Raw genomic sequence first — 12,589 nt, 5'->3', positions numbered from 1 at the left:
GACAATCAAAACTAATTCTGTACTCCACAAATATTTAGTCTGAAATATGAAACTTTTATTTAATATATTTTCTGGATTACTTTATATGTAAACAAAGACCCAGTTCTATTTACACATCCAGAGCATTCACTGCTAGTTGTGTTCCGCCTCTGCTTCTTCAGGATAATTAAGTGGATTAGCTTGATTAAGGACTACAAATGTCGTTTCTTACCTTCTGAGAAAAGCTCAGTGGAATATGGCATATTAAAAATCTTTAAAATAATGGCTAAAGTTACTATCATTAAGAGAAAATAAAGGATAGCCTTCTTGAAGTTTCGCGCATGCGCATCATGTGGCTTTGAATGGTGTTTGCACCAACGTACAAAGTATACAGAAAATCACAAAAATGTTATGGATCAGAACTGATTTAGGACCAATTATCGACAGGAAATTGAATTTTAAGTTATTATTGTAATTTGTGAAAGGCTGACCGACTGTTGTTCCCTTCGTTAACGTCACATTATTTCTGTTCAGGCGTTAGTGTAGCCTGCCTTGACAGTATTTCACAAGGCGGAGTTTGGGGTCTTTCAGTCTCTCTTTTCGCCATACCCGCCATCTTGTAGAGACCGGGGGTAAGATCCTCTCCGTGTTAATTGTTATTTTCTACTTTATTTTCACATCATTCCTACACAGTTACATCCATATATGCGTGTTAGCTCTTCTCTTAAATATCAGTGGAGTAACAATGCGTCGAAAAGCGTAACATTTGTGATATTTAGCGTTGAATGTGAGCAGCACGAGCAGCGTGGCTCTCCATGCGGGCCTGGCAGACAGAGAAACGATAGCAGAAACAGTATTTTCCACTAAAACCCTGTTATCTCCGCTGTTAAATAACTTAAAGCGGATTTATTTGGCGTGCTTTACACTGCAGATAACGTTACAGTGCTGCCTAGTTGCTAATGCTGCCTCTACTTGGACATGTAGTCTGTTGCTAGCCTTATCGTTAGCATATCTTCTCAAACCCAGTCGTTACAATTAGCAGCAGTGCCACATTGTGATGGATCAAAAACACTATATATGCATGCTTTAAGATTATAATGCACCACTTTTGATTTAATTCACTTCTGCCTTAGATGCCAAACTACTAGCGATCTTATTTCTATTCTGTGTGCCAGCTGACTTGAGTGTGACTTGTCATTACAGTAGTTTCTCATGTGCCACATTGAGATTCAAATATAGTAGATTATATGATGGATAGATGTAATTGACGTTCCCTCTTTCTATTTGTTAATAGGTTTACATTACAGGTCACTGTTGAGGCTCTATAATGACTAACTGATGTCCATTTTCTCTCAGTAATCAGGCATCATGACGAACACCAGAGGAAAGAGGAGGGGGACGAGGTACATGTTCAGCAGACAGTTCCGCAAACATGGTGAGTACTTGTTGAATCAGAAGCTTTACCATACTTTGGGTTAATTTCTCTTGTATTAATGTGATGTAGGACAACATTGGGCTTTTGTAACAATTATTTACACATTCAAAACATTAATTGCATGAATTTACTTCACAGGCCCAATTCCTCTGTCCACTTACATGCGCATCTACAAGAAAGGCGATATTGTTGATATCAAGGTAAGATTCGGCCTATGAGTTCACAAGTAACTTTTGTTTTTTGTGATCAGTAAGTTGAACAGAATTGAGTCACCAAACATGCATTCATGGTTTAACATGATGCGTAGTTATTGTGGGCCACACTACAAAAACACTTCATTTCAATATTCCTAGTATTCTTATGTGAAGATCCTCGTCGATATTTCAAGTCAAAAATAGACTTGTTGCTTATTGTTAAAATGTTATGTTTTTAATTTCTTCAGGGCACAGGTACCATCCAGAAAGGAATGCCCCATAAGTGCTACCATGGCAAGACAGGCCGTGTGTACAACGTGACCCAACATGCTGTCGGCATCATTGTCAACAAGCAGGTCAAGTAAGTAGGAGGTGGCATTTTTATTTTGGATATACCTAAGAGTACACTATTGTGACTCTGAGAACACAAAAGGACTTAAGTGTACATAGTTTGTGATTTGTTGATCTGTATCTCAGTGTGAATCCAAGTAACAATGTTGGCGTCATGACCCTCGCAGGGGATTATATATATGCCTTATGTTTCTCTGTGGTCTCAAGCCACTTTTAGACGGATCATTCTTTCACAGATCTCTCATTGGTGAAATGTTTGGAAGCATTTTCTTAACCATACCTCTTGGTTGAGGTTAGATATTGACCTTGAGTACTTAGGATAGATCATCAGGCAGCAGGTTTACCACTTAGACACCTTCATAACGTAATGGCTTCAATCTAATTGTGCTGTACATGTTATCTTATGTTATCTCGAACATAAGAGGGATGTGACCCCCATTTTCACTTTGCCACCTGGATTGTTCATGTCCTTCAGTGGTCATTCAGATGGGGAAAAGTATTTTCATCCTTATGCACCCCATCCAAACTCCTGTTTGACCTGGGTCTGTGTCGAGGAGACAGAACCGAGGAATGCATTAATTGAAATGTCGATTCCTTTTTTGTGTTAACTTTATGTTGTACTTTACAGGGGAAGGATCCTGGCCAAGAGGATCAACGTGCGTATTGAGCATGTGAAGCACTCAAAGAGCAGGGACAGTTTCCTGCAGCGCGTCCAAGCCAACGAGGCCCGCAAGATGGAGGCCAAGCAGAACGGCAGCTGGATCGAGCTGAAGAGACAGGTGAGACATTAAGCCCAATTCAGTGACATCTCTATATTTCCCATGAAAGTGTCTTAAAAAAACTCATTTTTAAGAAGGCAGTGATTTACGATCCACTGTAGTGTATATCAAACTGAAACCAGTTACAATTTAAAGCCTAACATTATTTACATTTCTGGAATTTTGAATGGGAAAGACAGAAAGTGTGGGTTTTGACTGTATTTGCAACAATTGTTGTTCATTTGTTGTAATATTTAATGCATCTTTAGTCTTGATCATTATAAGTACATCATCTGAAATGCCCTCTTGTCTCCACAGCCACAAGCTCCCCGTGAGGCGAAGTTCATCAGCACCAAGAAGAACGTGCCCCAGCTGCTGGAGCCCATCCCCTATGAGTTCATGGCATAAACTGCTGACGAAAATAAAAACATTTGTACACACACTGTTGGTCAAGTTGTCATCTGTTCACATTTGTATTTATTTTTTAAAGTGTCATGATGTCACTCAGTGATGAACCTCCTTTGATTACTCAATGAAATCAAGCAGTCTTTTACATTTCACTGGCGATCTGAGTGACCAGCACACATGGGCCGGCACAAGCATTTTACATCCTCGCATCCAGTTCTAGTCGCACTAGGCTCACCAACTAAAGCTTCAACGGTATTTGTTTTACTTTCTTCATGCGTCTGTAAAGCCTTTTTATTACTGTATACGTCTTTAATAATTAGCTCTAGTGCATTGCTGCGATATGTGTCAATATTGCAATCCTCTAGGAAAAAAACAGCCTTTATTGGGTAACATACATTACAATTATTTTTTGTGCAGTTTTTCTCATAACAGACTTGTGTAAACTACTTATATTCTGTAAGTATCAATTATTTGGTTATAAATGGGACTAGAGTTGCTTAAAATATTACTTCAGATTGGAGATGCTCTTATTGATCCCAGTTTGGGGAAATTGTTTAAATGATATTGCCATGCTCAATGCCTGGCACCCGATATACCTTATGTTTTGTTAGACTTTGAATTAAGGTGATGTCTGCACAGTAAATTATATCGGTTAAAACAGTCGGGTCCCCCAAGGTAGTGACTGTGATTGTACACTAGGTGGCAGTGTGCACGAGGACATGCTTGGAATAATCATTGTCCTTAATTTTGTTATTCCCCACCCGAGCACCAAATCTAATATAAAAACAATATCTACAATATTTTACTGAATACTCGCTAGATGTTGATTTATAAAAACATTAAGGGAAGTGTCAATTCTAAAAAGTTGTATTTGTATGTAACAATCAAGATAGCTATGAATATGTACAGAATAACTCACTCCTGAAACCAATTTAAGCATGTCAAAGCAATTAATGGGCATTTCATGCATTTGTTAACCTTTCTGTCGTTTTTGGTGAATTAGATTAAGATAATAGTTATAGTAGTTCTTCCTTTAAGGTGACCTATCGCTAAAATTATTTGTATTGTTAAGTTGCCTATATCCATGTAATAGTATTTTCCTCTAGATACAAATATAAAATCAATCAGTCATACCTGTGTGTGTTTATGAGCTGCCTGTCACGCCGTGTGTGTGTGTGTGTGTGTGTGTGTGTGTGTGTGTGTGTGTGTGTGTGTGTGTGTGTGTGTGTGTGTGTGTGTGTGGACCACTTGATGTGTGCTGTTTAATCAGTGGAGGCTGAATGGCTGGCTGGTTATGTGACAAATAGGTTATCTCATCGCACCTCAGTACTTTACCCAATATTGACACGAATTAGGACCAGTTTACAAAGATAGGGAGCAGCTGACAGCGTGAAGTGTGTGTGTATGTATGTGTCCGTGGTCAGGAGCGAGAAGGCCAACAGTGAATCAATTCTAGGATTATATTCCATTTCTGTGGATGCATCACTTGCATTTTCTTGGAGTATATGGAAGTGAAATCATTTTTAAAAAGTGGAAAGACTAAATGGATGATGTAATTTCCTCCTGGACAATGGGGTTGAGATAAACCTGCAGTGGTCGTCTTTCTTCACCTTCATAACCCTGCAGGTCTCAGGTCAGATAACTCGTACACAACTCTTATCAGGACGGAGTAATAAGTATCCAACAACCTGAGGAGAACCGGGAAAAAACAGATGGAAAAATAAAATGCAATCAATCAATGAGCGGGTGGCAGCCAAAGCCCTTGGTATTGATCATGGATCTTGCTTGTGGTATTGAGATAAGGTGAAAAATCCCTCTATATTTCTGTGTATTCCCATTTTTTAAGGTAGAAAACTGATCAAATGAGCAAATATGTGGAATGCAAGTCTTTTCAGCGTTCTTCTTATACCATAATCCTGCCTTTACATCTACAGTAAGCCCTTCGTGTGTGTGTTTTCACAGATACACTGACTCATGGAGGTTACTGATTGAAGCAGGACAAAGTAAACAGAGAAGGAGAGGGAGAGAGAAAGCCGGCCAGAGGGAGGGAAGATGATGGTGGATAAAAGCCGTGGAGCACTATGAACTCTTTAATCACACATGTTTGACACACACAGATTGAGTCTGTCAGCTCAGCCAGCAGCCGTATCGACCTGCGGTGTTACACATTAACCACACACACACAAACAGATAATTGGATGTGGACACCACTGATGCAAGAGTGTGGAAATGTGGCACTTTATGAAATTATTTCCACTGATCTCACTTAATTTAAAAGATAGGTTCATCCAGATATAAAAAAAACAGGTAATCTGTTGTGTTATCGAGTCAAATGTCTATTTCAAGGCCAGTTGTAGTGCCTAGATTGTGTCTGAGATTTCTCTGAGGACATTAGGGATTACATTTGTGTAAGTAATAGTCCTTATGAAAGTGGTTGGCAGTGTGTTATGTGGAAGATGAATGGTAAAAGAGACTATAGGTTCGAAAGCTCATATTTAAATACTCAATTTCAAGAAAAGGCACCAGATTTATCACAACAAATATCAAAAGTAAAGGTATGCAGAATGGAAAGTGTTAAAATATGACATTTATGATATTTAACAATAGTAAAGGAAATGTTTAAAGCCCTTATTATTCCTATTATTGTTTCTTTGTTGAGCTATTCTTGTGTTTAGGCTGGTTAAAGCTAAGTTAATTGAATCTATATTATACATCATATTTTTATTAGCTCTTAGGTTTGTGCGCAAAGTTTTAATAAGTACCTTGTATAGTCAGTTTAAACATAGGGACTATTTAATTAAAAAGAAAGTCGAGTAAAAAGTACAATAGTTCCCCTGAAATTATGTTAAATAGGCAAGGCAAGGCAAGTTTATTTATATAGCATCTTTCAACACAAGGCAATTCAAAGTGCTTTACAAAAAACGAAAGACATTAAGAAAATGGCATTTAAAAACAGTCATTAAAAAGAAAAGATAATAAAATAAACATATAATCAATATACGAATTGTTTAAAAAAAAAAACAAGGAGGTCAATTAGAAAATGTTACTTTATGATTTGGGTGAACAAACCCTTTAAGATCTGTTCTCTTGGCCCCCTCCTCCAAGGCCCCTATTTGTAGGAAAAAAAGCCCTCAGTGGTCTAAAAACTCATATTTGTGATGAAATCGTGGGTGTGAACAGTGTATGTCCACAAGATACGTGTGTGTCTGTGTGTGTTTGGGAAAGGCCTGGAGGTTGGACAAAGGCTCAAGGAAATCCCGCTGCAGGCCAAACAGAGTGCATGCTGTATCTGTGATAGGTGGGGTGATAGAGTCTGTGGTTATCAGAGAGGGGGCAGGCATGGTCATATATGTGGATATTCGGCCAGCTGTATTGATCCTGGCCCTGAGGTGGGGGGACCGGATGAGGAGAGGCTGATAATGTTGTCAACTGACCCAGGCTGGCTCACCTGAAGCGTGGGAGGGCAGCGAGGTAACGCCCAACAGGCTCTCAATAGGCCTCATTCACAGGACTCAGTCAAAGGTTTCACATGAGAGCATGGCACGGGTTCAGAGGGTGATCTCCAATGTTTGGACAAGCAGATAGTGTTATTGGATTGTCAGTGTCTTTGTCTTTCTCCAACAGCACCTAAGAATGGTTCTAAAGCAAGTCTATGTAAGAAAAAATTGGTTTTACTAATGAAAAGTGGAATTAGTAAACAGGCAGACGTACCTTGCAATTCAATACCTGTCTGGTAGATGGATGTATTTTATAAAAAATGTGGCTAATCATAGCTAATTAAAAAAATATATAAAACGGTTGAAATTCATTTAGCTGTCTTGCAGACAATGCTAACTATTTGATTTGTTGACAATTACATTTCTGTAGTTATGATATTCTTACAGAATGTTTTAGCATTTAGGCTAACCTTTAATGCCTTAAGCAGTTTAAAAGCTGAGTTTCTTATTAAATTAAATGACAGTTTCAGCATTCAGATTGACTTTACCTTTTAAAGGAAGAAATAAATAGTCTTCGTTCGACCTATATATTAATACAGGCCTATATACTACCTGCCTTATGTAGTGTGACCAGTAGTTTATTAGCAGCTACAGTTAGCTTGTGTTAGTTAACCTTAGACATATATTGCTCCATGAGTCAGTTACTGAGTCACTTAGCTGGTTTATGACTGTTCTTCTTGTGCTACTGATACAGCTTTTTAAGCATTTACTATTATTGTCAATTGCAGCTACAGTGGCTACTGTTTAGCTACAGTTAGCATAGCTTTAATGTGACATTGTTTAGCATTTAACTGAAATAGTGTCATAAAGTGACCAAAGACACAAACTAATGTGTCTTACATCATGTTCTTAAAGTAAGATAACAGTAGCAAACATTAGCTACTGGTCATCAAACCTCACAAGTATCTTTAGTTGTGAAATATCGATCTTTTTGTTTATTGTGTGTGTGTGTGTGTGTGTGTGTGTGTGTGTGAATGCTTAAAGGCTTAGAAAGGTTGATTTAGCTTCAGCTTTGTTGGTCTCAAAGGATCTCACTGAAGTCTACTTTCTGACAACAATAAATCACACCTATCAGAAAACAATATTGGAGGGTTGATACGATTAAGATTAGAGCAGTAAATTCTTGGTGTGTGTGTGTGTGTGTGTGTGTGTGTGTGTGTGTGTGTGTGTGTGTGTGTGTGTGTGTGTGATTAATCGAGACAGACAGTCGCCTCTCTCCCTGCACAGCAGATCAGCAGATAGGGAAACACACTGAAGGAGCCAAGGTGACATTTTTAGAGCCTGAATCAATCAATGTGGAGGAAGAGTCATGGACATTTATAACGTTTGAGTATCAATGTGATTACACTCAGGGGCCCAAATCTTCTTAGCATCATATGTTGCACAAGTGTCTAAAAAAAAAAATCCATTTGTCGTCGTAAAAATGCTTGCATATTTTTCAGTTCCAGTGGAGTAGGACACCCCCGTCCCTGCTTTAATTGGTACATCCCAATAAGTTAAATTAGGCACAGGTGGTGCAGCTGCATTGGAGGTCAGTACATGTCCTGCCCCTTTACAGCATTGTCTGTGACCAAAACACAACGTCTAACATCTCTTATTAAAGATGGGGGAGAGGTTGCAAAGTCACAAAATCTTAGTTTGTTCTTTTTTAGATTGTAAAGCTGTCTTCACTAAGTCATGGAGGCTTGACGCTCATCTGTGCAAACACACAGGATTGGTAAGTGGCCAAACAGAAGAAGTTACATGAGAAAGTGGAGTAATGTGACATATGTTTCCCCACATCTCAGAAACCCTTCACATGTGAGGAATGTGACAAGAGCTTTAGCGCTCGCTATCAACTCAGCAGACATCAGCGCAATCACAGTGGAGAAAACCCACACAAGTAAGCCGCTGTGTTCCCTATTTTAAATGCCTGGTTATAATAAAATGTAACCTTGGCTTTGCTTTGAACTGTTACCCTCTCTGGCCTCCAGGTGTCTGGCTGATGAATGCTCCAAAGGCTTTGGGACATACACTAGCATGAAGAACCACATGGCTCGGGTTCACCAGCACAAGGATAGGCTATATCGAGTAAAATAATCCTACAAATAGTCATTTTATCTTTATCACACATAGGTTTGGGTTCACTGTGATGTAGTGTTGCTCATTGTTCTGTTTTAGTGCGACCATAAGGGCTGTGGAAAGGATTTCAGCAAGAAGAACCAACTGAAAGCCCATCTGGATGAACACCTAGGGTATCTGCCTTTTCCGTGAGTAGCTGCACATCTGACGCAATAGTATCTGTCCATGGCGATGTAATATCTGATATTTTAATCTTTTAATGCAGTTGTACTGTCAGTGGCTGCACAAGAGAATTTCTGTCTCTCAGAAAGCTGAAGCATCATGAGAAAGTGCATGAAGGTTGGTTGATAACCATACAGATTTGATTCCTTTATGTGTGTGTTTTTAACAAAACTCTGTTCTGCAGGTTACCCTTGTGAGAATGAAGCGTGTCCTTTTCAGGGAAAGACGTGGACAGAATATATGAAGCACAGAAAAGAACATAAAGGTACGAGTAATGCTGCAAGTGTTAATATGACTCACATTGCACTTGTGTTTAATACTTCTTGTTTTTTAGTCAAGGTGCATTGTGGAGAGTGCAACAAGCTGTTTTACAACGCCTGGTTCAAACAACAGCACGAGCTGCGTGTCCACTCTGAAGACAAGAGGATGCTGTCCTGCAACAGGAACGGCTGTGATAAAACGTTCACTCGTCGCTTTAACCTGGACAGTCATGTGCTGGGAGAGCATGAAGGCAAGAAGCCCTTCAGCTGCTCGCACGCTGGCTGTGGGAAGATCTTCGTCATGAATGTAAGGCCTGCAATTTGATATAAAATGCCTTGCTTTGGGTTTCACTTGCTTTAAGGGAAATGGAAACACTTTTCAAACTGCTTTCCATGCGAAATGTATTTATCTAGTCTATTTCAATGTAAACGATCGAGATACGCGAATTTATTTTTTGAAATACGTGCCTAATGACCATGGGCGCTTCCATTGCTCCGGGACTTTCCCAGTGACGTCACTGAGTGGGTAGGCTTCCTGGGCCAAAGCTCAATAACAAACAACATGGCGTGCAATGCACCAGTAGTTTACATTACAAGAAAACGGTCGTCGTCAGGAGTTTATTGTATTGCCCCAGGCTGCACAAATGGATTTTATACGAAGAAGGAAGAAGTACATTTCCATAGGCTGCCACTAAAGGATGAGAAGCTGCTCAAAGCATGGGTTATTTCCATGAAACGGTCCGCCGCTGAATCAGTACGCACCTGTGTGCAGCGAACACTTTAAAAATGACGATTATGTCCACAAAATGAGGTTTGATGAGTCTGGATGCCTGGTTCAATACAAAACATCGGATTTGAAGCTAGGATCTGTTCCCACAATATTCGATTTCTCAACGTATGCAGTCAGGAACACCGACCGTGTTCAATGGATGGTATTGCAGGACCCAGAGCGCACGGAGCACAGAGCGGACAGCAGATAACGGAATTGCAGTTGTATTGCTTATAGATTATCAGAACATTTCAAAGGGGACACGGCCCCATTGGATATTAACCTATGGATTAACTACATCATCGTTTTTATCGTTGTAATGCCATTGAAGACCAGTTTGGACCAGACAAAGAGGAAGGTAAGCCGTTAGCCTAGCGCATGTTAGTACCTAGTGCCACTTGTTTTGATGTACGTTTTTGTTGATAACCTCGCGAGTTTGTATCTTTCAGTGTTGAGGTGAGATTCTGTGTCTTTACGATCATAAACAATGTGTTGGATGTGCAGCGAGGATAAGTAATAAGGGAGCTAGGAGTGATTTTCGGTGCGGTAATAGGTTAGCATTTTTCGCTCGGGGCTAATTCAGAGGCTCACTGTTAGCATTGTGTGTTTTTATTTGTATTTATTTTTTTGACATTTTCCGATGGCATCACCACACAATTGTTACATGTACACCAATCTGTGTTGTCCATTCGTCCCGGGTTTTGAGCAACATCTTCTTCCTCTGAGACCGAGTCGGTACTGCAACTGGTGGTCCCACTCAGCGAGTTCAGAACCGTCGGTACTTTCGGCGGATTCCGGATCGTATGCCACTCTATTCGACCGAATCGGTTCATAAGCATAGTCCATGGGATGCCTGGTAACTGTAGATGCTTCCACATCAATGTCATCTCCCGACGAATAGTCAAATTCATCGTTCAAAACGTCGATCTCATTGCAAAATTCCTCCATCGCTGCCATATCTGCTACGTTGTGTTGACTTCCGGTATGGATACCCGGAGCGAGGACCCATCCAGTGACGTCACCATTTGGGACTCCCCTAATGGCGGCGGCCTGGTCCCGGAATTCCCCACCCGGCCAGTGGATAATTAATTTTCTTTTGGCGAGTAATATCATATACAATAAATATTACGATCAATATCCATTGTAAAATGAATAAACTACCGGAATATTATAGCTGTAATTGGTGTTTCCTTTCCCCTTTAAAGGTGGGGTAGGTAATGTGAGAGACCAGCTCGAGAGTGCGGTCAGTGCGGTGCGCTAGAATTTGAAAATACACAGCCAGAAAAAATCTGCGACTTCCTTACAGAGCCCCTCCTCCAACACACACGAACGCGCACATGACCAATGAGGGCACGAGATACATTTGTGCACAGATGGAAGGCTGACAGGCAGGTAGGCCATCCAGTTACTTTAGCCGGGCCGGCTAAAATGAATCGTGCGTTTTACAGTACTACGGCTTCCACAGATGACTTTTATTTATGGATTTTTTGTCAAAGCACTTAAGATATTCATTGCTATCGGGATGTTAAGAGCATTCCATGGAATATAACAAAGTGGCTCGAGCCGGTTTCTCAAACGTACCTACCCCACCTTTAAGGTTTTGTTTCTTGAGGTCCTCTGGATAATGAAGACCTTGCTCCATGTAAAGTAGTTCTTTACATTACATGTTACTTGTTAGACGCTTTTATTCAAAGCGACTTCCATACTCAATACTGTGGACAATCCCCACCGGAGGAATTTGGGGTGAAGTGTCTCAGGGACACAACGACATGTTGACTGTAGTGGGGTTCGAACCTGTGCCCCCTGACCCGAACACCTACGCACAACCCACTACGCCACAGTTTTATATGAAACTAAAGGAAATTGTTTATAGTAGGAACTGGGCTGAATAAGTCTTGAGATTGTACTGAGAAACAGGAGATTAGTTTGTGCATGGTGTGCTAATTATTACCTTTTTCAAGGTGTTTTGAACAGCTTGAACTTGATTCCAGTAACCTTGTATTATACCTGGCTTCTGTCAAATATTACTGAACTATTTATTGGACATTTAATGTTTTTGGGTGACTAAACCGTTAAAATGCTGCTACAGCATGTGGCAGATATTACAACACTTTAAAAACGGAATCAATACCTTGCTAGTTATGAAATGTTTTGAGTAATCTATGAACTTGCTGCTATTTTTGTAGATGGTAACTAGTCTCATTTTCATCAGGAAAGCCTGTGGCGACATGGAGTGGTGCATGACCCAGCAAAGAGAAAGCTGAAGGTAATGCATCTTTTTTTATTTATTTCTTATAGTAAATGTGACACTTCTCTGCTCCATGTTGTCCTTGTATTATAGTTATTGGTGTGTTCTCCTTGCAGAGACTGCGGCCGAAGAAGAACCAGCCCTGGCATGTTTCAAAGCGTCTCAAAAAGGCAGTTCATCAAGCAGAAACCACCAAGCTCACTGCGAAGCTGCGCAACACAACTCTAAAAGACAAACCATAAACCAACAAACCCTGAGGCTTCACTATATAAATATCTGGTTGCACGTGTGCACATTATGATTTTCTGTTATAGTTTCTTTCTGAAAATAAAGCCTCCTTAACACAGCAATATCCAAGTAAACTGCCTCTTGCTCATTAACAGACAATTCCCACTTGCCCAGTTAAA

General features: G+C 40.1%; 2 protein-coding genes across 3 annotated transcripts; both read left to right on the top strand.

Moving 5' to 3' along the window:
* The first annotated feature begins 506 nt into the window (after nucleotides 1-506).
* Nucleotides 507-3,159, top strand: rpl21 (ribosomal protein L21). Its single transcript, XM_034108682.2, has 6 exons — nucleotides 507-611; nucleotides 1,336-1,414; nucleotides 1,553-1,614; nucleotides 1,857-1,969; nucleotides 2,588-2,738; nucleotides 3,036-3,159. The coding sequence occupies exons 2-6, from the start codon at nucleotides 1,348-1,350 to the stop codon at nucleotides 3,123-3,125; spliced, it is 483 nt and encodes a 160-aa protein (XP_033964573.1). The 5' UTR covers nucleotides 507-611; nucleotides 1,336-1,347; the 3' UTR covers nucleotides 3,126-3,159.
* A 4,774-nt stretch (nucleotides 3,160-7,933) lies between these two features.
* Nucleotides 7,934-12,532, top strand: gtf3ab (general transcription factor IIIA, b). 2 transcript variants are annotated; one of them, XM_071206936.1, is made up of 9 exons: nucleotides 7,934-8,339; nucleotides 8,410-8,504; nucleotides 8,596-8,692; nucleotides 8,783-8,871; nucleotides 8,949-9,022; nucleotides 9,090-9,170; nucleotides 9,240-9,472; nucleotides 12,152-12,200; nucleotides 12,299-12,387. In XM_071206936.1, exons 1-8 carry the CDS (start codon nucleotides 8,226-8,228, stop codon nucleotides 12,176-12,178), a joined length of 810 nt encoding a protein of 269 aa, XP_071063037.1. In that variant the 5' UTR covers nucleotides 7,934-8,225; the 3' UTR covers nucleotides 12,179-12,200; nucleotides 12,299-12,387. The 2 variants fall into 2 exon arrangements, with proteins under 2 accessions (XP_071063037.1, XP_033964894.1); XM_034109003.2 differs by having other exon boundaries at nucleotides 7,988-8,339; nucleotides 12,147-12,200; nucleotides 12,299-12,532.
* The last annotated feature ends 57 nt before the right edge of the window (nucleotides 12,533-12,589 follow it).

This window comes from Pseudochaenichthys georgianus, chromosome 20 (genome assembly GCF_902827115.2).
Source record: "Pseudochaenichthys georgianus chromosome 20, fPseGeo1.2, whole genome shotgun sequence".
NCBI lineage: Eukaryota > Metazoa > Chordata > Actinopteri > Perciformes > Channichthyidae > Pseudochaenichthys > Pseudochaenichthys georgianus.
Note: the sequence above shows the minus strand (reverse complement) of the source record. Positions and strands in the feature narration are given on the sequence as shown.

Excerpts from the sequence above, each read along its gene's own strand:
- rpl21 (XM_034108682.2), top strand. The coding sequence starts at position 1,348 with ATGACGAACACCAGAGGAAAGAGGAGGGGGACGAGGTACATGTTCAGC. Across the intron at positions 1,415-1,552 it reads CAGACAGTTCCGCAAACATG|GCCCAATTCCTCTGTCCACT; the intron begins GTGAGTACTTGT and ends TTTACTTCACAG. Across the intron at positions 1,970-2,587 it reads ATTGTCAACAAGCAGGTCAA|GGGAAGGATCCTGGCCAAGA; the intron begins GTAAGTAGGAGG and ends TGTACTTTACAG.
- gtf3ab (XM_034109003.2), top strand. The coding sequence starts at position 8,226 with ATGGGGGAGAGGTTGCAAAGTCACAAAATCTTAGTTTGTTCTTTTTTA. Across the intron at positions 8,693-8,782 it reads ACAAGGATAGGCTATATCGA|TGCGACCATAAGGGCTGTGG; the intron begins GTAAAATAATCC and ends GTTCTGTTTTAG. Across the intron at positions 8,872-8,948 it reads CTAGGGTATCTGCCTTTTCC|TTGTACTGTCAGTGGCTGCA; the intron begins GTGAGTAGCTGC and ends CTTTTAATGCAG.